The following is a 27,105-nucleotide window of genomic DNA, read 5'->3' as shown; positions in this document are numbered from 1 at the left end:
TATGCTTCAGCTTCTTAACAGTGTTTTCTGAGAGCTTTCTGAATTCCAGCCTCTGTTACTTCACTACAAAAAACACAGATACAAAAATTAGCTTGCTGTTTCCTCAGTTTCATAATGGCTGACTAAAAGTAGCCCTGTTAGGTCAAATTTAAAAAGTCTTCACATAAAGGCAGATTTGAGGAATGCTATTAGAGCTGTCATGGATGCTGGTATCTAAAGGAGTGGTTGTAGCACCAAAGGAAGAGAAAGGAAAAAATTGTGCCTTGACTAACTAAAAATGAGTAAAAGGACAGACAGGAGGAAATGTTCAGTTGAATATAGGTGTAAACAGATGGCAGAAATAGAAAGATCAAGATGGTGAATTTGATTTACAAAGAAAACTAATGGTGTTCAGCGAAGAGAGGGGCAATGCTGTTACAGGGATGAGAAAGGTCAATCTCAACAGAGAGTGAGAAGGGGCAAAAGGCAAAAGACAAGCCTGTTGGTGTCCACCACAGAAAAGAAGCTATATTCTAACACTGACAGAGCTAGATATTACTTCAGAAAGGCTGAAGGAGAAACATGGTTTAAAGATATGAGTTAATGTTATATGGAAAAATGAAAGGGTAAGAACAGAAGGTTTAACAATACCAGGAACATGGGCTCAATTTTCCAGGAGGTTAGACTAAAAGGTGCAGTCCACTGGTGGCTCTTTGAAATGAAACCGAAAATCTATCTTGCAAGATGAAAGAGATTAGAATGAGGGATGTTTTCTAATTCTGTATTTTCAGTTTTTAAAACACTTGTTTCTATATCTTTGATATTTTTTAGCTTTCTGGTTGACCTGAAGGTTGTTTTTGCTCTGAACAAAAGGGATGTAAAGCTGTTTGCTCCCATTCACGGATCTAATTAGGCATGTTGTCCAATCTATAATAAATCATGGGTTTAGTTTTTCTTTGTTAAGGTAGTCAGAGGCCTTCAGGCATGAGTGACTTATTGAAATGTACTCTCATCGTTGGGGATGAATTATCATCCTGATATTGTCAATCACTCGATAATTTGATATCACCAGAGCTCTCCCTTGGTTGTTTTGTACTACACAAAGATGGCATTTTATTCTCATATTTGTTCACAGACATGATTCACATTTTGCTATCTAGTGAATAAGGAAATCATTCTAAATTCAGCAATAGTGGTAGTTTGACTAAAAAAAGTTATTTTCCATATCCACAAAAATGTTAATCAAATTCTTGTTAGAACATGTGTAAGAAGTGGTTTTCATTGTCACAGCTCTTGATGTCAGATTACTAAAATAATTTATGTTTTATTGTGGGAACATCGGTGCACACAGAACCTCCCAAGTCACATGACCACTTCTGAGCCCACACTTCTTCATAACACATAGAAACTATTTGTGTTTTGTGGTAACGAATGAACAGCAGGAACAGCAGAATTTCAATGTGGCTGTTCTTTATTTGATTAAATATATTCTCTATTTATTCTTAAAAAAACTAATTTAACTTAAATGGCAATAAACCATGATAATTTAGAAAACATGTTGAAATTGAGAGTGAAGAGAAATGTTCTCTATGTAAACCACACTGTAAACCATAAAACTTATTTTTGTCAACTGCTTCTCATGACAGTGGCTGGGAATTTGACATTTCTACTACAGTAGGCAAAAAACCATGTAAAATACACTCTCCCACATACCACATCACATCTCTATTTATATTTCCAAACTGAAAGCATTACATCCCCCAAAAGTGCTGAGTGTACTGTGTACATTTACATCAAGAGCTGTAGGTTCACAAAAGCCTTGCTTAAACTCCAGAATTTGTGTGGCAAGGCCACTGTTGGCGCCCCCTCACTCCTCGCCATACTTTAGTTCAGGCCTGGCTCCCCAAGAGAGAGCCATTGCTCTGTAATCCAAAGGGTGGTGAACTTTTTTTCAATGAACTCTGGTCAACACAAGACAGGATAAAAAACTATTCTCCAACAGATTATGAAACCCACTTGAAGCATCCATACGATGGCATTCAGTATCACTTACCCTTTCAAAAAATGTCAGTGGGTATTCTGTTACTTAAGAAAATGAGTCTTGTAAGAATTCACATAGTTGGAAGGTGTGTTATTTTTTTTTTAATTAATTAATTTATTTATTTATGATAGTCACAGAGAGAGAGAGAGGCAGAGACACAGGCAGAGGGAGAAGCAGGCTCCATGCACCGGAAGCCCGATGTGGGATTCGATCCCGGGTCTCCAGGATCGCGCCCTGGGCCAAAGGCAGGCGCCAAACCGCTGCGCCACCCAGGGATCCCCAGGAAGGTGTGTTATTTTAAAACTAGAAAAGGAATCTTTAATAATCTCTATGGCAAACTTGAATGTGATGGAAACATGGCTAGTTCTCTAATCGGATCTGAGGTATACATTCCACCCAGCTGACGAGGTCTCAGAAGTTCCCTAATAAAAACTCCCCCTCTCCACTTAAAGATCATAAGAAGTCAGTGCAATCCGGTTCTTTTCCTTGCAGAAACGGGTATTTAGTTTGGGATGTAACGTTTTATAACAATAATACAAACCTCCTGGGAGAATACCACAATAAATGTCTCAAAAACCACTCAGTTAATCCCAGGGTATAATCCGGCTGTTTTAAATTACTGCAGGGAATATTATGGGCCTTAATGACACCGTAACTGCATGAAGCCAAAGAAAGCTAGAAAGAGAGGCCAAAAAGATGAGCTCAGAGCCAGCTGAAGTGACAACAAACATGTGGCTGTTTACTAGGATTGGAGAGGTTTAGTCTGCAGATGTTTGTGGTCTCTAGAAGGTTCCAGAGGAATGAGTTATTATGAAGATTTGCAGAGTTTGATGAGAGCAAGATTCTTCTTGGAGATGGTGGGCCCCAGACAGGGAGGCCCAATGGTAGAGACAGAATTTATAGATTTCTGTGGTCAGATCGTACTCTACTGGTCCCACAATGTACATCAACAAATTAATATTGTACGGATGTCATTTCAAAGTCTCCTAAAGACGAGAGTCATTATTGAAGCCATTAGAGCACAGATGGTTCAAACTATATGCAGATATTCATACTTGCATTTTTGCATTATAGCTGCTTTTTTTTTCTGTTGAACTGTAATGAATTGTCTCATAATCTATTCCATCTTCTTGCCATTAGCAGGCTTTGAATGTTCACAAATAGGAGCAAAGAACTCATTTTCCAGAGCTTTAATCACACAAAGAGGGAATGCCTAATTCTCTAAATGAAATGGTCTGTGATCACTGAAGCAGAGATTTAATATATCACGGCAAATTAGGTAGATTTTAATAAATTACTTATCTCCCTGAATACTTTACATATGCTTAAGAAGGAACATAGCCTGTTTGCAAACAGTGAAAACCCACAGCCTATAAAAATCCTTTGAAGAAAATGACAAATAAAAAAGTAAATTAAAAAATGAAATGCATTATATCCTAGACCTCTAGAGACAATTCCTTTGCAGCATTGATTCACAGCTCCATTAAAAATATCAATTAAATCCTTCAGTGAGATTGGGTAAAAGCTAGAAAATTAACTTTCTGAGCTGCTTTTTGAGGATCTGGTTATCCAGATACACCCCACCATTGTACAAGCTTGATGTAAATTTAAAAAATGATAAAAAAGATATTCCTTTCAGGTCTAACTAAGCATATCAGAATTAGAGCCATACTTTTAATACTTTCTTTCTGTGTCATAAGCTAAGTTTTCAAAATATGAATTTCATGTATATATACATATATTAATTTCATGTATGTACATATATGTACCTATTTCCTCTTTATATACACACGTCCCTGGATCCCATATCACCATTACAAATCCATAAAAATCATACAAATAAGAAGTGTGATTTTTAAGAAAGGAAACCAAAAACTTGCAGTAATTTAATAAGTTGGTACCAAGTCTCATTCTTTATATTTAATTGATAGAAACTGCATGCATCAAAGAAAATGCATACTGAGCTTTAATGTGCATAAAATGGATATTAGCATTTTAAAGAGGAAGATTAACACATTAATCCAAGTAATTTTCATATATTGCTTCTAATAAAATCTTCACAGTATAAAACTCTTAATGAGGCTAATCATAGGCATTCCATTTAGTGGGACGATTAGGGATAACATAAAAGTGTTTCTTTTTCATAGGTTTTCTAAGATTTATCCTTTTTGCTTATTAAAAATAAAAATGGGAATTGCATGTCGGTTCTTTATAAGAAAGTGTTGAAAATGCAAATAGACTTTCTCAGCTATCATGTAGGTATAAATTATTGAGAAGGTACTGCCCACAGTGGAGAACTTAAGTCCTGAGGGGTGGCAGTCATGGGAAGAAGGGAATAGAAAAATAAACAAATGGAAAAGTATACAAAACTTGAACACTATAAACCCAGGCCTCCCCCTCCCTGCACCCCATGAATTATAGATTATATACACCAGAGTAATTACAGAAATCTCATCTTAGAGCTTTCATGTGAGTGTTTACTCAGGAGCAGGAGATGCCTCTGGAGCAGCTTCTTTCAGCCTCCAAGTCACCTCTATATTGCTCGTAGACAGACCGTAGGGCATGGAGCGCTTCGACAGTTACCCTGAGCTTGCCAATACCTCCACCACCTGCCCGGGCATCAAAGACTATGGAGAAAAATGGCAGAAAAGTGTTAATATCATTCAACAGATTTTTCTTCAGATAGGATATATGTAACAGGAATTGAAAACATGGAGATAGCTCTATAAAAGTCCAAAGTTCACCAGCACCTCAGAAATCTATAAATTACAGCTTGTCAAGTGTATATGAAGATACACATTTCAGGGGTATCACATGTGTGCAAACATACTGCCTGTGGAGTGAAGACTCGTGATCTATCCTGAAGTTTACTTTGTGGAAAGGCTAGAGGATAACGATTTCCACACAAGATCAGAAGTTCTAAGTTTGAAGAAATAAGGCCTAAAAGGGATCATGATATGACAGTTCCAAAATTTTTTTTAAGGAAACCTTTAAACAAAACTTGGAATACAAAGACTTAGATCTGAGCAGGAAAGGAGGTCATGGCTACAAGCGGTCCCCACCTCATTCCCCTGATTTACTTACATCTCTTCTTTGGGACTCCCTACTGCTGTGTCTGGCACAGAACACAACATTAAAATCCTGACCTGACCCCTGAGTGTTTAATTTTTTGACTCTCACTTAAAACATGGCCAGAGTAGCTATCTGTGTCAGATTAGAGTGGTCATGCGTGGACTCTCAGAATGAGAAGATGGACTGCTAAACAGAACTGTCCGGAGAGAAGATTAAGGATATAAAGCATAGATAATTTTCATTGCTTTTCTCAGCCTCTTTTGGTTCTGGTTGTCTTTCAGACAGTTTAGGTTAATATTGCAATCCTCTCATCTTCTTTTTCTGTGCCAAACAAAGTTGTGACAAACTGTCATGTAGTTAGATATGTATAGTTCATAAAGATTCCTAGGATAGGTTTCCAATTTGGTTAATTATCAGCTTAATGTTGACTTCTGAGCATGCAGCACACACTCAAGACAGGCAGCTTGACATGTGAACCACAGCTGAACTCTGGGGTAACGGTGTCTGGCACTTAAGAGGTGCTCAAATAAGTGTTCATTTAATGCATGAATAAATGAGTAAACAAGCCATGTACAGTTTTCCAGAGATGGCTCTGCTAACTTAACAAATGGGAGTAAGACTCAGCCTCATTTGTCCATTTACTGTGTAGAGCCCTGGCCATCCTCATTATGAGTTTTAAACGTCTGAATCATAAAGCACAATTCCTTCAGCATGTTCTAAATATGTTACATGAAAATATAGAGGGTAGTAATTAAGCACTGATGGGACTCATGCCTTTGAGGTGAGAATTCAGGAGAGTACATTTTGTCAGGAATCCTTTATTCCTCTCTGAATCCTGCGAGGAAATAAGTGACCATTACAACTTGGAGTTATTTGCAGTAGCTATATCACTGAATTGTAACACTGAATTAGAGAGAAGCCTTACAAAAGACATTATAATGATGACTCAGAATAACATGCTTTGGCTGAAATAAGTCTTGACAGCATGAAGCTTCCATAAACAACATTAAAAAAATCCAATGGCCGCATTTTTGTCAGATACTCACCCTCAATACTAACAAAATGAATAGTTCCTTGTGAAGTGCAATTAATTATTTTAAAATTTCTTTTGACTAAAAGGAAGGCAGAGGAGGAGAGCAAGGAATGATGTAGGGAAAAGCTTCCAGCCTCAAAGAAAAGTCAGCTTGAGTTGCAAAGGATTCAACCAATGTGTGACTCAATGTCCCTGCAACCAGCTAAATTTAATAAAGAATTTGGATTTCAGCAATTGTTGTACAAATTGAGCAATACTCCCACCCATACCTTCGATATTTTGCTCGATGATGTCTCTCCCTTCCCGAAACATGTCAGCGAGATCAATGTTAGCAATGCCAATGTCCTCGCACTCCAGATCCTGTTCATCCTCTGGAGGGTCACTGACCACTGTGAAGCGAACACTGAGAGGAGAAAAAAACAAAATCCCCACAAATGAGGAAAAAATCACCATGAAACTCAACTCCCAAATGGGGTTTTATCAGTAAGTATGAAATCTCGAAGTTTCCAATTATTCCAATAAAAAGCAAATTACATGAGGTTAGATAAGTTATAGCACGAACTACTAGAATTATTATAGCATGCCCAGCCTTCAAATGAACATAAATCCACTTTTCTAAGCACTGATTAACATTTAACTCTAGAATCTGAGGAAATTACTAGGCAAAGAGAAGAACCAGATGTTCTCTCTAATATACACTATCTGATCGTATTGTGACATATCTACTTTTAAGGCTAAAAGGATCAAGTGAATAAAGACCACGGAGATCAGGGCGCTAATTTCAAAAGAAATGCAACATTTTCTGCAGAAATGTACAACTTCAGAGTGGCTACCAAGAAATTTATCTAATCCAACTCTCTGTGTTCTATGAAATGCAGGGACTATGTTTCCTGGGTAACATTCTGAGTCATGTTAGGTAAATGTTGTAGCTCTGCCCAACAGCTACATGAAATGTTTGTACTACTTCAGCAATCTTTTAACTTACAGTCCTAGCATCCAAGTTTTATTTTACTTTTAGACACATAATTGTAGGGTTCTGATGTAACTGATTTGAATTAGTGGCTTGTGTTGAGGCCAAACACACTTGGATTGACCAAATGACAGGAATTTACAGTTAAGTACTCTTTTGATATGTCTTGGCAGCATAGCTTAAACCATGGATGCTTGTAAACTACCATTTTAACCATTTTCAAAACATAGCCATCCTAAATCAGAAACAAAATAAGAAACTTGTTTCTCAGATTACATTTTTTTTCAGATTACATTTTTACATGAAAATCTAAGTCTCTGAGAAATCATGCCTTGAACAATACACTCAAATAAAATCCTTTCCAAACACTTATAGGTAAACATGATAGTATTTTTAACTAATTTGCTGAAAGTGAGTATTTGACATTTCATTCCTTTACTAAGTCCCTGTTTTTAGCCAGCAAAAATTTTTATTATAAAATAGAAATCCCTTCCATTCAAACACAAGGTAGCCCCTATTCACACAATACTTATTAAGAGTACAGATCCTGGTCTGTAAGTGGATAAGATGAGTATTTTATATGATGCATAAAACAAAGGCATTAAGATAGAATGGTTAAAGGGCATCCATTGTGAGTTAAAATGTCTGCTCTCCTACTATGATCTGTGTGATGTTAGACACATTACTAAACCTCTCTGATCTTATCTGTAGAATGGGAAGGGGAATACCTATCTCAAAGGCTCTTGTGAGGATCAAATGAGATGATACATGTAAACAGTGCCTAGAGCATGATAAGAACTGAGGAAATGTTTGCTCTTTTATTATTCTTATTTTTAATCTAGGTAGAGCTGCTTAAGCTTCTATATTTCTAATGGAAGAGAAAAAGAAGACATAGGGAAGGTTTGTTTCAATTGAAAATTGAGATTGCCAAATTATACAATGACTGTATCAGTCAGTTAAACAAGAAGAATGATGATGAAAGTAATTGTCCTAAAATGATGATGAGTGGAAGAGAAGGAATTACAAGTGATATCTGATGCACATTTTACATCCACAAGACTTCCAGAAAAGATAGAGGCTATGCAGATTGTACTAATATTGTTAAGTGTTATCCTCCTATAATGTCTCATATTTAAGGATCATATCTCTATCACTTTACAAATGCAGACCATTACCTCTGCTGAATATATGAGAATTCTGAGACAAAAAAGGAAAAAAAAAATCGTTCCAAATGTCAGGGAAAGGCTAGAAACCAAAATTCACTATTCCTAGCTTTAAATTCTATAGAGAGCAAAATGAGATGTCAAGTATGAAATTAAGAAACTATGAAGTTAAGCAAAAAAGGGAAGAGGGTACACTAGAATTAATTAAAAAGCTACAATTTGGCTTAGGCTACCCTGCACATAAGATGTAAGACGCCTTTTATGTCTTCCTGTTAAGCCTGCCAAACAAAGAGGTGGAGTCACATTACAGAGTTTATGTCCCACGGAGGATGGTAGACAACAAGTGAACAAATAAAGCAATTACATATTACAATAAGTACTAAGATAAAGTTAAAAGTTGCTAAACTGGAAAATAACAGCCATAGTGCACCTAAGAAGATGATAGTAAGTTACCTACGTGCCTGTCCTGGTCCTCAGACTGGACAGAAAGCCTCTTTAGGACACTAAACAAGCAAGTAGATGCCAAATACCCATAGGGAGGTGGAAAGGGAAGTGCATCCCTTCTCCCTCCTGCAGAACTCTCCCCTTCTTAGTGAGATCTGCCTTGCTAACCTCCTCTGTCAGGTCCGAGACACAGACATCTATGTCTTCCTGCAGGCCCACAGTTCCCTCTGCCTGCAGTGACCTTCCTTGCACTGTTCACGACCTGACTGGGTCCTCTCATCCCTCACTATCCTATCCAGCATACCATCACCTCCTTAGGTGTGCTGTCGCTGTTATTCTCCAGCTTAGCAACTTTTAATGTTCTCTTAGTACTTACTGTAATATGTAATTGGTTTATTTGTTCACTTTCTGTCTACCATCCTCCGTGGGACATACACTCTGTAATGTGACTCCACCTTGTCCAGCATTTAGCTCCCAATACTTATACAGGGGATCATAAATATTTGTTGAATTACTACATGAACTGCAAAATGGACGATGCTATTTAAGGTTGGCTCATTTGAAGAAGGTCTACTGGAGGAGGCAGGCCCTGGGCTGGGCATCAAGATTTAGACTTCAAATGTCACTTGCTGTTATTTAGGAAATCAGAAAGCACTAAAACTCCTTAAATTGTTTAACAATTTGACTCCTCATTTCGAAATAATTCCTTTTCATATAAAATAGCATAGAAGAGCCTAAGGGTTACCCTGTGAGATTTACATACTGGAATGCTGATGGTTATGTTGGATCTGCTCAACAGAACATGTTAAAGGGAAGAAATGAAACCAAAAAAAGAACCTTAAGTCAGTGTCAAAATGACGACTTCAAATAATTTTTAAAATCTCACTTCAACATGTTACCTCCCTTTGAAAGTGACACTTATGTGCTTCCAAATATAGCAGGGGGCAGAGTGTGAAGGTGGTGTACATAATTCATTATACAATGTACATAAATTTATGTATGTCAGGAAGACTGGCCGAACTTCTCTAACTGTGGCTTTGTAAGGTATCTCTAATATTCAAGAGGGTTACTGCCTGAAAAACTGAATTCTTATAAGCTAGCAGGTACTTTAAACAATGTGAAGTAATGAGACCTGTAAGTATTTGCAAAAGGTGAGAATATTCACTGGAATAACAACTGTCTTTTGGCTGTGGAGACATATAAACATAAAATCCCTCTTTGTCCTGAAGAAAATGATACTGTGAGGGGAAAAAAGTGAGCATGGCCCTCATCTGCTGTGCTGGTCAGAGACTTGCACAGTAGTGCCCCAGGGATTTACTCACCCCCACCCTCTGCATTGTCACCTTGCACCCCCAGTGCCTCTCTTGGTTTTTCTCAAGATGACGTGAACACTTGGGTCTCTAGGGGTGTTTAGAGATTTTTAGAGAAACAAGGATGGGTCAGTGGAAGTCATCACATTTATTGTGGACATTTAAAAAAGTTTTTAAAACCATTTTGGTACAAGTAAGTAGGTCGTCTGAGGAAAGGCAGGTCTACACTTAAAGCTGAATTTGTCTTTTTAAAAATACATACTTTTGAGGAAACAAAATTGCTCTCCCTGATGAGGAGTTCTACTTATAATAGGTTCTAACATTCCAAAAACAAAGTGAACACAGAGGTAGACAAATAAGACTGAAAGGATTGGGAAGTGGAGCCCAGGGCTTGTTCATGGGAAGAGAGCTCAGTCCTGGACAGTAATGGCCTGCCTGTGGACCACAGAGCGGCAGATGACATGGCAGGGCTGTGTAATCATTGTGACCTGGGCTAACCCTGGAACACTGATGGTATCTGAGGGGGCCTTGAAAGAAGCTCAAGTGTACAAAGTAAATAAGTAAAACTCGAATGATTATCTACCATGCTGAGAAAAACAGAACTTCAGGTTAATTAACAAGAGCTTTTGGCACCCCTTCTTCAGAACTGAGATCCAAAGAACTGATATATGTACTTCAAGGAGTTAATGAAAAAGCTGCTATCAGATCCTAATAGCTAAGAATTCCAGTCTCCTTTTTTGAAAAAGAAGATCAAATGCTAGTTAGGAAGCTCTTTTGAAAAACAGAATGTCTTGGGGCGCCTGGCTGGCTCGGTCAGTGGAGCGTGCGACTCTTGATCTCAGAGTTGTGAGTTTGAGCCTCATGCTGGGTGTAGAGGTTACTTAAAAATAAAATCTTAAAAAGAAAAAGAAAAAGAATGTCTTTAACCTTCGCTTCATGCCCTCTAGAAGAGGGGAGAACTTGAATCCCTAAGGTGTGCAGGAATGAACTCTGTTTCTGAGGCACTAAGTGTGTCATGTAAGGGCCACAAGGGCAAGGAGAAGATGACAACAGAGAGATAAAGGGCCCACTCCAGCCAAGGGAGGAGAGCCAGCAAATGGGGCTGACGGGCAGCACCTTACATAACTCCTCAAACTGTACACATGGGAGCACACACGAAACAGGAAATTACTAAGATCAGGGTTTTTCCTTCTTTAAAAGGGTATACTTTCTCTACTGAACGAGAATCGCAAAGTCTTCTGTTCAAATTTGAAAAACAAAGGCATTAAAAAATCACATGAAATGATATATAATTAAACAACGAGAGTAAGGTAAAATAGTCTGGAAGGCTAATGAGCTATTATAAGTAATAATATTGACATTACTACTACTTACATCAATGACAAATGAACACTGACTGTGCGCTCTGTGCCAGGTACAATTCTAGCCATTCCACATACATTATCTCATTGAATCCTCACAACAATCCTATATAATATTATCACCATTTCACAGATGAAGAAAATGAGGCAGAGGGTGGTTGTCTAAGGTCAAAAAGCTAGTAAGTGATGGAACAAGAATTTATATTCAAGCCATTTGGCTGGAGAGTACACCCTCCTTGCAATCATGTTATGTTATTTATAGTTATACTTGAACAGTAATGGGATATTGGATATACACTGTATGGTGTCTTGGTTTGCAAGCACCATGGGATCTTTATAGTTACTCTGTATGGTATGCAGGACTACTTTATTTCTAGGAGGAAATTGACAGAGAGGAAACAGACTCATTTGAGGGCACAGGGTGAGTCAGGTGTTCTGATTCTTCATCTTGAGCTTTCTTTCACCACACCATGCTACAGAGATTTATTTAATATAAACCATCAGATAATTTAGAATGCTTAAATGTACCTTCTATTAGGCATCTCTTGTTTCAGTAGTATAGCTTTTAAGATGTCTCTCTTTGCTTGGTTGTTTTCTTTATCCACGTAGATCACTATACCCCCCCAAAAAAAAAATCCACAGAAAAAGTCAGTCAAGAATATGCTACATTAGTACCATTCTGTATTTGTACAAATACCTGTTTTTAGAGACACAAGTCATGCCACCTCACTTGTATGCCTGGGAAAAGAAAGCAGCTCTGGAAACCAGAATCAAATCTGAATAGTCATGTGATCTAATGTCATGTCACTGGCAGGTTTATGTGCACACTGTCAGAAAAGATACAAGCGACATCTAAGAGTGCCACATCGCTGTCACTGCCTGTTAATGGCACTGGCAGTCATGACAGTAAAAGCCAGCAGTCTTTATTGCTTTGTATTTGAGGGATTTACTGCATTTTCTCTTGCCCAAGAAACGAGTGATAATGATAATGTATGGCAGAGAGCTTGTCCTTTCTGACAGCCTCAGTAATTTAATCCTTCTCTCCTGCCACAACATGCAATAAAAGAGGCATCTAGTGTATTGGGTTGAGGAAATCCATAGGCTGATGTTTGCTGGTGTTCGGGTGGGGGCGGTAAGGGAAGAGAAATGTAGGGAAGGGAGAAAGAGGCCTTAAGGGTATGAAGTTTGTCTTTGATTTTTAATGGTGCGTGGTGGGGGGGCGGTGGTGGCTGGGGTGGCTCAGTTGGTTAATCATCCAACCCTTGGTTTGGGCTCAGATCATGATCCCAGGGTCTTGGGATAGAGCCCTGGGTCATGCTCCACACTCAATGGGGAGTCTGCTTGGGGATTCTCTCTCTCTCTCTCTCTCTCTCTCTCTCCTCTGCCCCCCCCCCCCCACATGCTCTAAATAAATCTAAAAAAAAAAAAAGAGCATGCATGTTGGCATGCAGGAATGTGGCCAGACTTTACTCGGCTGAAATAGGATATGAAATAACTGATCTAAAGTTCCATCAGGAAGAAGGCGGTGAACACTTGAAGCCGTAAATAAGCACCTGCACTTTAGGAAAATGGCATCTCAGAGTGCGAACACCAATTTTCAACCTGGTTATTTTTTCTCAGCTCAGCAGCCATTCAGCATGTCTTAGCTTCTGAAGACATTTTGGAGGTAAAATGCCCCCTGTGTCCAGATCTCAATTTAGAGACTATCCTTGATCAAAAGTACACACAGGGTGAAGGATACCATGACAATTCCAAAGCCAGACTCCCCTGGGAACACTTTTCATCTTGAGAATGTTCCCCTGGACAATTTTAGTCCAGTCTCAAATTATGATAATACAAATTCATTTAATCATTTGACGTGCTGGGCACTGAATTGGGAACACAGTGTGGGAGACACATACGTGTCTGTGTAGGGATGGGTTAAGGGTTTAAGAGAAGTGAGAACCAAGGTCAAATAGCGGCTCTTAGCTTGTTGCTGTTTGCATGATGCAATATCAGTAAAAGTGGCTCATGATACAGGTTTCTGAGATTTATAAGAATCAAAAAAGAGGGTTCAGAGTATTTTATCAGTATAGTGCCTTGCTTATCAATGCTAAAAAGGCTTACTAAGAGGTGAGTTCAAAAAAAAAAAAAAAAGAGGTGAGTTCTACTAATGCTGGAAGACTGGACCTCATTTTGGCCACCAGTACACCAAGCCAATGGGACTGAATCCAAAGTCTAGAATTTTTCAATTAAACTAGGCCAGTTCTGATAACGTTACCTCAATAGCTTGAAATAAAATTTTTAATGTGGTAAAATACAAGTAACATAAAATTGATCATTTAAATCATTTTTAAGCACACATACAACGACATAAAGTATATTCACACTGTTGTACAACCATCATGACCATCCATCTCCAGAACATTCTCATCATCCCAAACTGATAATAGTATCTCCCCCCTTCCGCCTCCCCCCAGTCCCTGGTGACCTCTATCCTACTTTCTGTCTCTATGAACTGGACTATTCTAGGTACCTCTAACTAAGTGGAACCATGCAATATTTGTCCTTTTGTGTCTGGCTTAATTCACTTAGCATAATGCTTTTTAAAGTTCACCCACATGGCATGTAACTGAAATTTCACTCCTTTTTAAGACTGAATAATGTTCCATTTTGATACAAAGATTTTGTTTACCCATTTGTTTGTTGATGGATATTTGGATTGTTCCTACCTTTTGGCTACTGTAAATAATGCTGCTATGAACATAGGTATCCGAACATCTGTCAGAGTCCTTGCTTTCAATTCTTTTGGGTAGGTATCCAGAAGTAGAGTTGCTATACCTTATGGCAATTCTGTTTAACTTTTTTTTTTTTTATCATTGAAATTGGTTAAAAAGAAAAAAGAAAGATATAGTTGGGACACCTTCTGCTTCTGCTTCATCCAGTTGGCCAGCACTCTGTATTTCCTATTATCTTAACAATGACACAAATAGTGACAGCCATCATTTATCAATTGGTATTTATGTACTAAGTATTACACGCAATACTTTTCTTATGGCAATTGCATGTATTAAGAACCATGCTGTTCCATATTTGACAAATGATTAAATAGACCCAGAGGAGGTAAGTAATTTGCCCAAGCTCATATAGTTAGAAAGTGGCAGAACCAGAATTTGGATCCAGCAAAGTCTGCCTCCAGAGCCTGCCTTCTTAACCTCCATGCTAGAATTTCTCCTTCTTCCATATGAAGCTGAAACTTTTTCTACTGTTTAAGCTGCAACCATGTGGTCAGCACAGACCTGAGTGTGAGAGAGAGTTCTGTACCTGAATCAAGGGAAGCCACCTGACCCTCCTTTCACTCTTTCACAAAGGGATATTGCTTAGGTGCAGCTGCTCCAGGTGTCTTAAACAACTCTCTTCGGTTGAACACTTTTTAAAAATTCCTTTCTGAAAAAGCTCAAGCTCCCTATCCATTAGCTTGCTTCTCTCAAGGTATACCAAATGTGAAGTCCAGCTCTTCTGCTTGGCACCAACAATGCCTAGAATATGGGTGTCTTAATCTAGATCAGTTATTCTTCACCTTTAGTGTATGCCTGCATCCCTGGGCGGGCTGGTTAGAATGCAGATTATTGAGCTCACCTTGAAGTTTCTAATTCAGCAGGCCTGGCTCAGGGCCTGAGAATCTGCATTTTTATCTTCATAGCTGCTGCTGGTCAGGATGTCACACACTGAGAACCACTGTGTAGCTCAACATCCCTTTGCCTATTTTTTGAGTGGGATCAGCAACCAGTGAAACTTTTGTGTTGAACATGTAGGGAATTTGGACACTGTGGCCACCTCTACACCAGGGTCCTAAAGATAACCATTTGGTGTTCTGGAACTAGACAATTAAAAAAAAATTCTACAGTTTCAAAACTTCAAATAGATCTTTAAAAAAGCAATTCTGTTGATTGAAAAGTATCAGAACTCTCTAAAAATTAAGTTATTTAAGTTTTATACTCATTAGAATCACATTTATTTAAGACTTGCTAGATTTTGACATAAACTTATTGAAAGCATAGGTCTCAAGAAAGGTACAAGACAGTAGTCCAAAAACTTGAGCTGATCTTGAATTGTCTACCATTAAAAATCTATCCTTCACTTCTGCAGGTTGGAAAAATCTTTACATTTTTTTTTTATCAGTGTCATTTGGCAGAAATGCAGATGTCTTAATTACAGAGGGTTGATAAACTTGAATCTCAGAAGACTTTTTGTGTCAGAGTGTTATCATTCCCCTAATCCTTATCTTTGTCAAATTTCTCTTCTTATTAGTGACAAAATGTAAATTCTGTTTTTATGTTCTGAATTAAATTTTAATTGTTCCAAAACATAGTCTCTGCTCAGTGCTTAGCGACTAAGGACCCAGATCCGTATAAGTCTCATAAAAACTTTGGACGATTTCATTAATCTTTTTTCTTCCCACTGTCAATTCCCTAGGTTTTATTCAGTCCAGACAACATTCTTCAGACCTACCATTAATCTTATTTTTTCCAAACTATTTTCTTGCTTTCTCAGCATTCTCTGAGCAAAATTTTCAGGCGCAATAAAACACAAATGTTTTGTTCATGCTACAAATGTCTAGCAAGTGAACTCAACTTTGTTTTTTCCTAGCATTAGATATATTTTTTGTGTAAGTGAAAGTGGTATTAGTACCTCTTAATAAAGACCGAATCAGGCTATAAATAATTCTGGGGATCACTATAATAAACCTCTCATTTTATGTACCTAATTTAGGTCTCATGAGACAAATCCCTTTTGAAAAGATTCAAGCCATAATGCAGGGTAAAAATCATTGTGAGGTTCAGTCAACCTCTCAACTGGTATGGTGTTCAAACAGGAAATAGCATGTACTAATTGTCCTTTAGATTTTCCATCGGAATTAAAAAGTCAGTTTGGAAATAAAATTACTTTCATTAACATTTAATAAGATTTGGAAGATGTAAGTCTACATTATATTGACCTTTTACATCAAGTCACAAGTGAATGGCAAATCATTACAATAATTAGATGAGATAGTTACTTATTAACCAAAGATTCAAGGAGATTCCCCTGTACTAAAGGTGATACAAATACAATAATTTAAAAATAAACATTTTCACTATGTCATAATTAAGTGAAAAATAAAATAAAGCCTCCTATGACGTTAATATTATTTCTCAAATTTGCTGATGACCCAAGATTACATTTTTTTTTTTATATAGTAGATAAAAAACAACATTATTTTGCTCGGAAGCACAAAATACATTTCTCTCCCCTCCCACCAGGAGAGGATTTAAATATCCTTACAATTCTTTTCATTTAGCCTTTAAAATACTTACAGTCAAATTCCAATAGGTAGGAAGAGAAGTTGAAAAAAGGTATATAGTAAACACTTCTACAGAATTTATTTCTAATAAATTACTGGTTTTCTTGTTGCATTCAGATGAACAATTATTCATTACAGCCATAAGCAATTGTTAAAATACCAATTAGATCGTAGGCTATCTTGTAGTAAAAGGAAAAAATATACCTGAGCCAATGCCAACCAACTAACAAAAAGCCCCCAAAGTCCTTGGTTACATGTGAGAACCTTACAAAATTCAGGACACTTGAGCATGTGCTAACAGGTTGCATCCCCAGAATGATTTGCATTGCTTCTTAAGCAAATAAAAACAATCTGTTGTGCAGCGGGCCAAATTTCTCAATGTACAATTTCTAAAAAGCAATTTTGTTGTCAGTCCAACCAAACATTCTACTGCCGACCTTTAAAAAAAAAGAATAATACGAAAGCCAGAAGAGTTTGTCTCTTTTCTTGGGGTATGGTATTTTCATTATAATTAGCTGTCTAATCAGTTCTTTCAATACTAATAATATTTTGCTATGGTTTACTTTTCTGAAACTTTGCAGGTAAAAGATCTCTAGGAAGCTTGAGAATGTATTTTTGGAAATATTTGTTATATCAAGTCAGTGAAAGGAAGGAAGAATCAGATTCTTGTTCTGACCACACTATTTATTTCCCATATGATTTCTCAACCTATCTGTCATTATAGAATTATAGAATTTGAGCTGGAAGGGATCTAAGAAAGTACCTTATTCAACAGATAAGAAAATAGGATACCATGAAATCTAAACATCTTACCCACATAACTAATAAGAATTGTGGATACAGGGAAGACTGGAACAGATTTCTGGATACTCATGATTATTGTCTTAATTTTTGGACCACAGTTCCAAAAATAGCAGGTGTGTGCACATGTGCCTACACATGTACATACACACACAAGTAACCATGAGCATTTGTAATCTTACTGTATGATCAATCAGTAGCATGGTATACATAAAATCAATAGCACAATTACACATGTTGATTAAAATACAATTTATAAAACTGGTGAGAAAAAATATCAGTGTTCAAGTAGCATAAGATGGCCTGTTTTGGCTAAAGGTAATGCAACACTCCATCTTTATGTTTTAATATAGGGCTTTAGAACTTAGGAAGCAGTTTTAACATAGGGTCATGTCAGATTGATATGCTATTTTTACTCCTCTTGAATTATACATTGATATATACCATTTTTAAAAACATCTTAAAGTTGGCTGATTGAAGAATTTACAGGGTACCAGTTGGGTCCGACTTGGATGTCAACTAGCTGATAGAGAAAGCTCTCAAAGAGGAAACCTGCCTCCAGTTATCAGTGCATGTGTGGGCTAAACCATGAAAAGGTATTCTAAGAATTTATCTCACTCAATTAAAATCCTGAACATATAGACACTAGGAGAGATGTACACATATATTGTAAAAACATCCATCTGATAACATTGATCAGAAAGATAGAAAAAATTAGGTCATTAAATTGTTTGAATCATATGATTAAAAAGCTAGTACTTTTCCCCCCATGAAATACCATACTTTTTGATTCAATTCAATTGGCAACTGAGGTGACATTTTTCTGCTGATACTATAATATAGAAGGAACATCTAGAGATATTGTTTCCTTTTCTCTTTAGTATTACTTTCTGTTGATACTATAATATAGCAGGAACATCTAGAGAGATTTTTTTTTTCTCTTTAGTATTACTTCAAATTTAATTTCTTAATCCTGGGATGCCTGGATGGCTCAGCGGGTGAGCGTCTGCCTCTGGGTGTGATTCCGAATTCCTGGAATTGAGTCCTTGCATTGGGCTCCTTGCACAGAGCCTGCCTGTGTCTCTGCCTCTCTTTCTGTGTCTCTCATGAATAAATAAATAAAATCTTAAAAAAATTTTTTAATCCTTATGCTATAGTTTTGACTTTTATTAATCCATTCTGATGAGACTTCCATGACTTTATGTGAACATTAGAGAATTATACTTTTTCCCTGTTCCTGCAGTTACCTTCACAGATAAGACAAAAATAAAAGTCTATGTTATAAAGGAACCATACATACCATTGCTATAATTATAGTAGACCCACTGCCCACTCTTGGGTTTTGGAAGTGACACAGGTGTCTCTTCAGCAGGAAGACTGTAGAATCTGCATTCAACAAACAGCCGTTGGATAGTGTCATCTGCAGTCACTCGAGAATCATTAAGGCTTAGAGCTATGATCTCAATCCGAATTTTTTCTGATGGCTGTTTAAAGAGCAAAAATAAAACAAAACAAAAAAACAACAAAGTAACATAAAACAAATGAGCAAAAACCTCTTTATTGTTTTTCAGTATAAATTTTAAATAAAACATGAAGGCCAATGGGTTTCTTTTTTGGAACGCATTGTACACTACTGTATAGTTATACATGATAGATTATTCACGACAGAGAGAGAGAGAATGAGATTCTAATGCCCCAGGGTTTGAAGTTAACAGTGTCATGGCAATAGTCTCCTGATTTACATTTGAGGCTATAAATACCCCACTAGTAGTCTATCAGGGGCGAAGATTATGAGATCTTCATCTCCGATTGCTTTCAGAATGACAAGTATCAGTTGGCCTTATTTCAAACTATGTAATGAAGTACATGTTTATCACTGCTTTTATTTAATCTACAGTACCTGAGAAGTTTCGGTTATTCAGAGATCAAAGCCTGTTGAATACTTTATAGCTATTATGCTAATAAATGTAGCTATATGAATCCATATTAACTAGAGCAGAAACTATAATTCATCCTCTTGTATATTCTGCCATAATATATTTCATTCAATATGTAATGTTTTCAAACAAAAGAAACAAGATTTTTATCTAATCTACCATATATTTCCTTGCAATTTATTTTTTATCTCATCTTTACAGAATTAACAACTAAAAATATATCTGTTTTACTGTGTAATTTTCATTTCAATCCTTACTTAATAGATTTTGGTATCACAGACATCAGTATATGAACCATACATGTTTCCTTGAGTAATGATTTAAAACAAACAGACGGACTTAAAAATTAGATCACACCAAGATAACTCCTGTTTGTTTTTACAATTTTAAATTTGTGCTTCATTTCCTTTTACTAAATTCCTCTTTACTAAATTCAGAAGCATGCTAATGTAAATTGTATAGCTTTAAATAATAATTAGAAAATTCTGAAACTAAAACCTGTCTATAGGACCAACTTTTAGGAACTCACTGTCAAACATAAATCAGTGTGTAAATTCACCACAGTGATTACTTAGATATTTCAAAGCATATGATATAATTAATTAAACTGAAAAGCATAATTATCCTATTGTAAAAATATCCCCATAAAGAACAATTTCTATTGCTGTCAAACCCCCTCAATATTTGATGAAGTAATTTTACCCCACTCTTTCAAAAGACATTTTCTTTTATTATGTATTCTAAGACACTTTAACTAAAAACCCAAATCTGAATATTTCAATAAGGTTATTTTATTATTCAGTAGATTCATGGAAATTTTACTAGGATGACAGAGAAAATTCCACACCATTCTGTCTCCACTAATACAGGTACAAGGCTGCAGCTGGCAATATTACTAGGATTAGCATAGTATGATGAAATATTTAAAGGAAAATTTTTTCTAAAACCTAATAAATCAAATGACTGCCAAATGTCATTAAAGTGATGGTCTTTGACTTGAATATGCTTTTCATATTCAAATTTGAAAAGAAAGAGATGAAAGCCTGGAAAGGTTACTCGGTTTCAACTAATAACCTCAAGCCCTCTCCGTTCACGTGCATAAAAAATGAAGTTGGCTCCATTGTCTAACCTCACTTCAGAAAAGCCCTTCTCTGCTTGCCAAAGACTAACATGGTAAAGAAAATATTTTAAATGATATTATTTTTTCCTTAAAATGTATGGTGGTTGTCAAAATACCACACACGAACACCCATTTTATAAATCTGCTTCAAATGTAGCACAATGCATAATTAAGCCTTTTACATGAGTTGTAATTTGACAAACTCAGAATTGCTAAAATAGTAACTTCTTATAAAACATTTGTTTGCCCGCACAAAAGAATTAAAGGAAATTAGCCATAAAAAGGCAAAAGAGATAGATACATGGTTATTTCTACATTGTGAAAAGAAGAATTTAAAGTTGTTTATCATAGAACCCTATGAAGAAATGAACGAACTTTTAAATAGCAGGGGAATAAAATTTACTTAATGGGTTGGTTATTTTATTAAATATTAAGTTTATAGTCCTCATATGAAAACTTACACTATTGTAAGAACATATTTAGGTTGTCAAGTAAGGCTATATACAAAAATATAATTCTAAATGAAAGTAGATTACAGCCAAAGAAACAAATCAAAACATTAATACCAAACAAACCAAAAGAAAACCCACATTATTCAAATAAATAAAAGAGCTTTAAAATTCCTCACATGATGACATCTCCTTTCTCGTCCAATTTTTTGTTGTTATCCACTACCCCCCATCCCACCCTAATCTCATTACCTCTATCCTATGTCCTTCTAAATTCTCTAATATTATGGATAGAAGTTATTAGTTGTCATTTCTTTGTTCTTTTTATGCTACATGAATCAAGTTAAAATACATCAAAAAGGGGATATGTTTTCCAAATCATATATATCTAGGGAAGCATGCTCTGGATAAAGAATTTTCCAAACATGATATATTTTGGCTACTGGGACCAGCCAATTTATTTTTCAATGTTGGAAAAATACTGGTTGTAGTGTTGCCTCTGGAATCAAAAGTTCAACTAGATTATATATAAAGATTTTGAAGGTTAGGAAGCACTTCAATTGCATAACTGACAACTCCAACTTAGTGTCAGAAATGAACTCAAATTCTCTCCTCTTCCCCAAGCTCATTCATCCTCTGGTGTTTCCTATCTCAGGTGACATCACCATCTCCCTGGTCACCTAAGCCCAGGAGACCTTGGAGTCACTTCTGATATCTCTTTTTTCATACCCACATCATCCTACAGATTACCCATTCTTGTTCATTTTACTTCCTAAATATCTCAATGATTCATCAAATTATTGAAAGCTTATGATATTTCAACATTGTATCCACTACTGGGGATATAAAGATAAAATAGGATGTGGTTTATTTTCTCATTTTTATTTCTAGAGAAATTTCTTTAGGTTCTCATCTGATCTGATGGAAGAACTAATTCAACAGCTTCCTAGTATTAAAATGTAGTTTGCTAGAATAACAAGGAAGAAGTCAGAAGGAATCATAAAAGATAACTGGTTGGCAGAACTATAAGCAGATGGACGGCATGAGGCTGTAAATTCAGTGATACAGGAACTATTATCTTGCATATGGTATCACTGGTGTGGTATGTAGTACAGACTCAAAAATTAAGTGGATATACTCTAGAGCTGTAAGAGAGGTGAGGCACTCTTGCTCCTAATCCCTTGTCGGCAGCCTCAACTACTCTTTTTGTGGCCAAAGTCTCTCTCTAAAAACAAATCAGGTATCACCTCTGCTTGAAAACTATTAACCTCCATTCTTGCTGTTTTCCTGGACCAGTGGTGTGCTATTTATATAGCTCAGGTTTGGCATTGAAAAATCTTCTCTATTAGACAAAATTCTACTTATTTTAGGCCCTGGGCCATACATACTGTCCTTTCAGGATAGCATTACTAATCTTCAAGAGCAAGTTGGTTCCTCCACTGGACCGTCATTGTACTTTTCAGTCCCATTATACTGGATTTCTTTTTTTTTTTTTTTTTAAGATTTTATTTATTCATTCATGAGAGACACACAGAGAGAGGCAGAGGCACAGGCAGAGGGAGGAGAAGCAGGCTCAAGGCAGGGAGCCCAATGTGGGAATCGATCCTGGGATTCCAGGATCACACCCTGGGCTAAAGGCAGGCGCTATACGGCTGAGTCACCCAGGGATCCCTATACTGGATTTCTTTACTTACCTGCCTCTCTCACACTGTGAGCTCCTGGAGGCCAGAACTGTCTCTTACCAATCTTCTACTTAACATCCTATCTGGCACATAGTAGGCTCTCAATAATCAGTTAAAGATACAGAGTCAAGGGAGGCTGAATATCTTTTACATATTCACATTATCTTTTGCATATTGCCAGACATAGAGGAAGCTCAATTATTAGTGTTTTCTCTTTTATTTTTTTTTAAAGATTTTATTTATTCATGAGAGAGAGAGAGAGAGAGAGGCAGAGACACAGGCAGAGGGAGAAGCAGGCTCCATGCAGGGAGCCCAATGTGGGACTCGATCCTGGAACTCCAGGATCATGCGCTGGGCCAAAGGAAGGCGCTAAACTGCTGAGCCACCCAGGGATCCCCAGTGTTTTCTCTTTTCACAAATATTGTTTCTCCCATGTTTCGGTAGGTTGGCGATTAATAGCCATTGAAAAATGTACAGAAATCTTGTCGTTCTAGATTTTAGTTAAGTAAGGCTATTTCAAAGACAGGCCAATATTGTGCAATTGAGATGGTAGGTTACTATTATTTCAAGTTTTTTGTATGTTTCAATTTTTCATAATAAAACAACAAAAAAAAGTTCCATTAGGAGACTTGGAAAGGATAACAATATTCAAATGACAAAGCGAAGCCTCTGCAGATAGATGCATAATCATGTCTGATCAGAATCACTAGAACATGACAGGTCTACTTTGGCAGGACCCTAGTAGCCTCCACAAATGGTAAGTTTGCCACACAGCATACATAGGCTTTAGCCTTTTCCTGTTTTTTTTTTTTTTTTTGTGTGTGTGTGTGAGAGAGAGGTAGTGCATGCACGCATGAATGTGGGGGTGTGGGGGTGCAGAGGGAAAGGGAGAGAGAGAGAATCTCCTAAGACTCCACACTGAGTGGGGAGCCCGCCTTGGGATTTGATCTCATGACCCTGAAATCATAACCTGAGCCGAAATCGAGAGTCTAATGCTTAACCAACTGAGCCAACCAGGTATCCCTCCCATTTTCTTTTCTATATGTGTGAATGTTTGTTACTAAGTATGATGTTACTTTTTTTGTCTCCTTCACCAACTGGCCTATTAACTTCCTAGTTAGCAAGATGTTGACATCAGCATATAAAAAGAGCATTTAAAAGTTCTGATTGTGGTAAACAGAAGTCATAGAAGTCACTCAAATAGGAACTGCAAGCAACTTTCTTTTTGTTGTCTGTATAGATGGACACCACATATCATGTGATTGAATGATCTAAAGATGTGATGACAGCTAGTATTACTTGCAGAGAAAAAAAGTTATAGTTCTCATGATTTTGGCTCAATGCCACTATTGCTTCCTGACTGATGTTAATTCACGTTTTAGGCCATATTTTTTCTATAGTATTTACTTAAGCTTTTACTGGCATGCTTGACTTTTTTGTTTTACTTCAGAGGTTCATGTTGAATTCTTCTTTGGTTTTCACCATCAGAGCAACCACACTGGAGCTGAATTGTTAGAGTCCTAAAAATTAATTATACTCGGGGCAGCCCGGGTGGCTCAGCGGTTTAGCACCTGCCTTCAGCCCAGGGCCTGATCCTGGAGACCTGGGATCCAGTCCCACGTCGGGCTCCCTGCATGGAGCCTGCTTCTCCCTCTGCGTCTCTCTCTCTCTCTCTGTGTCTCTCATGAATAAATGGATAAAATCTTCAAAAGAAAAAAAAATTAATTATACTTGACAGCCCTTAAACATAGTATTCCTTAACTGAGAAGGGCCTATGATAAAGGTTTTGCAACTTGTTTCAGTCAATTAGATTTAACTTTAACTCCGGTGAGATTACATGTGAGTTTTATTTCACTCTAAATCTCTACAGTGATTAAGCATTTCTGTAAATTTATAAAATATAGAAAATAATTTGGCATATTCAAATACTCAACATCCTAAACAGATGTTACTATTTTGCTGTGTCTGATTCAAACTTTTTTGTTGTTACTGTTGAAGAACTAAAACATTTCAGATGCAGGTAAAGCCCCCACCTCTCCTAGTTCCTTTCTCTCCTTTCTCATTCCCCCAGAGGAAACTAGTATCCTGAAGGTGGTGTGTATCACTCCCAAACATGCCTGTATGTTTTCTACAACATGTGTACAGTGCTGTTTTCTGTTTTTACATTTTATATTAGTGGTACCATTCTCTATAATTAGTGGTTAACCATTCTGCAACTTGTGTTTTTTTTCTCACTCAATACTATAGAGATTGTTCATGTTTATAATTAAAATCTAACTCATTCATATTGTTTTACAGAATTCCATTTATATTGCATATATAATCTATAGTTCACTTATTTCTCTACTGATAATGAAGTTGATCACAATTTTTTGTTATTACACTGTTGTTGCATTGTCTATCCCTTTGTTTTTCTGTATATGTGAGTGATTCTTAGAAGAATTGCTAAGTGACAGATATGAGAAATTCAAATCACTCCCCAAATGGCTACATGAATTTACATGAGTATTATATTTATCACCATAAAAATGTGTATGTATGTGTGTGTGTGTGTAAATAAATACAAATAAAGCCTACCTCTTAGGAGCCATGGTAGGTAGAACTTGGTACTTTTTTTTTTTTTTAAGATTTTATTTAGTTAAGAGAGAAACACAGAGAGAGGCAGAAACATAGGTAGAGGGAGAAGCAGGCTCCCTGTGAGAAGCTCGATGTACGACTTGATCCCAGGACCTCAGGATCATGCCTTGAGCAGAAACCAGACTCAACCACTGAGCCAGCCAGGCACCCCAGAACTTGGTAGTTTATAGCAAAATGATACATAACAGAAATGGAAGGTGATGATCTATGTCTATGTCCTTTAAGAACAAAATTTTAATTGGGGTGAGCTCTAAAAAAAAGCTCAAAATGTTGGTTCAAACAGTCAAACTCACTGTTGGCACTTACAGGGCCATATGTAAGTGGGGTGAGGTAGCAATGGTTAACGGTGATTCTTACAACTTCCCTTCTTCAGGCTGGAGGTGGGCAGAGTCATTGCAAAAACTCAAATAAAAGTCCTCTCAACTCACACTAGACTCCAAAAAATTCTTATTAGGAATCATATCTGCTCTTCGCACATGTTTTTTTTTTTTTTTTCGCACATGTTTTGATTGAAAAGTCTTTGGTTTTTTAAAATAACAGCTCTTTATTTTTTTAAAAAACAAATTAATAGCTCTTTAGGAGAAATAAGAGTGAAGAGACACTCAAATTGTTGAGATAACAATGTTTTTAACAAACAAAACCAAAAAGACTTCAGCTTTTATCAATGGCGGTAACTTATCTTTTCTCAAAGGCTCTGTGAAAGACCTATATTGAACAAATAATATAAATATTGAAAAGTTCATAATGGAGAAACAAATGGTGCTAGGGATAGGAATACTTATTTTTAGAATATTGTCATGGTATCCCTTATATACCATGTAAATTACTGCACCTATAATGGTCAGCAAATTACAGAAGCTTGTTACCACATGTTCTAAAGCAATGGTTGGAATATTTATTCCTGTCCTAATGCACCTGAGGGATATGACACATTTCCATCATTAACTGTGGCTTACTATGGCAATAATGTGAAGGAAGGAGAGAATTTTAAAAATTACCCTCAATTTCAGGTGATTTTGATATGCCATTCCATTCTCACCATCATTGAAAACAGATGTTATAGTACAGTGGTTCTCAATTCTGGCTGCACATTAGTATCACCGGGGGAGCTTTAAACAAAATTTGGATTTAGCTGATCCGGATGGAGCCGGGCCCTGGCATTTAAAAACACTCTCTAGGTGATCCCGTGTGCAGTCACAGTGAGTAGTACCACTTTTCCCTAAAGTTATTCTCTCTAGCATACCCCAGAATGACCTGAGAGGCTTGATAACACACAGATTGCTGGGACCCAGTCTCTGAGTTTCTGATTCATGAGGTCTGGGGTGGGGTCCAAGAATTTGCATCCTTACAAGTTCTCATGTGATGCTGATGCTGCTGGTTTGGGGACCACATTTTGAGAACCACTGCTCTAAACCAAAAAAGATTGAACCTACATTTGTTGACCCTTTCTAAGATATTTATTAAAAGGCTTCTACAAGGGTAACTTGGTGGCTCACTTGGTTAAGCATCTGCCTTCAGCTTAGGTCGTGATCTCAGGGTCCTGGGATGGAGGCCTAATTCCACCAATTCCTGGCTGCCTTCTCAGGGGGAGTCTGCATCTCTCTCTGCCTTTCCCCCTGCTCCTATACACTTTTTTCTCTCTCTCTCAAAAAAGAATATTTTATTTTATTTTTTAAAATTTATTTATTCATGAGAGACACACAGAGAGAGAGAGAGAGAGAGAGAGAGAGAGAGAGGCAGAGACACAGGCAGAGGGAGAAGCAGGCTCCCTGCAGGGAGCCCT

At 37.0% G+C, this 27,105-nt stretch overlaps 1 protein-coding gene across 4 annotated transcripts in view; it reads right to left on the bottom strand.

Moving 5' to 3' along the window:
* Window positions 1-2,133: 2,133 nt before the first annotated feature.
* RPGRIP1L (RPGRIP1 like) overlaps window positions 2,134-27,105 on the bottom strand; it is a 94,195-nt gene continuing 69,223 nt past the window's right edge. For all 4 annotated transcript variants that reach the window (XM_025447099.3, XM_049104384.1, XM_025447100.3 and 1 more), the window contains 4 exons: window positions 18,798-18,981; window positions 11,902-11,986; window positions 6,395-6,528; window positions 2,134-4,647 (listed from right to left, as the gene is read on the bottom strand). In XM_025447099.3, the coding sequence (XP_025302884.1) occupies window positions 4,502-4,647; window positions 6,395-6,528; window positions 11,902-11,986; window positions 18,798-18,981 (549 nt within the window). In that variant the 3' untranslated portion in view covers window positions 2,134-4,501. The remainder of the gene's footprint in view (window positions 4,648-6,394; window positions 6,529-11,901; window positions 11,987-18,797; window positions 18,982-27,105) is intronic.

Source organism: Canis lupus, chromosome 2 (assembly GCF_003254725.2).
Source record: "Canis lupus dingo isolate Sandy chromosome 2, ASM325472v2, whole genome shotgun sequence".
In the NCBI taxonomy this organism is placed as follows: Eukaryota; Metazoa; Chordata; class Mammalia; order Carnivora; family Canidae; genus Canis; species Canis lupus.
This window is presented reverse-complemented; position numbering and strand designations above follow the sequence as displayed.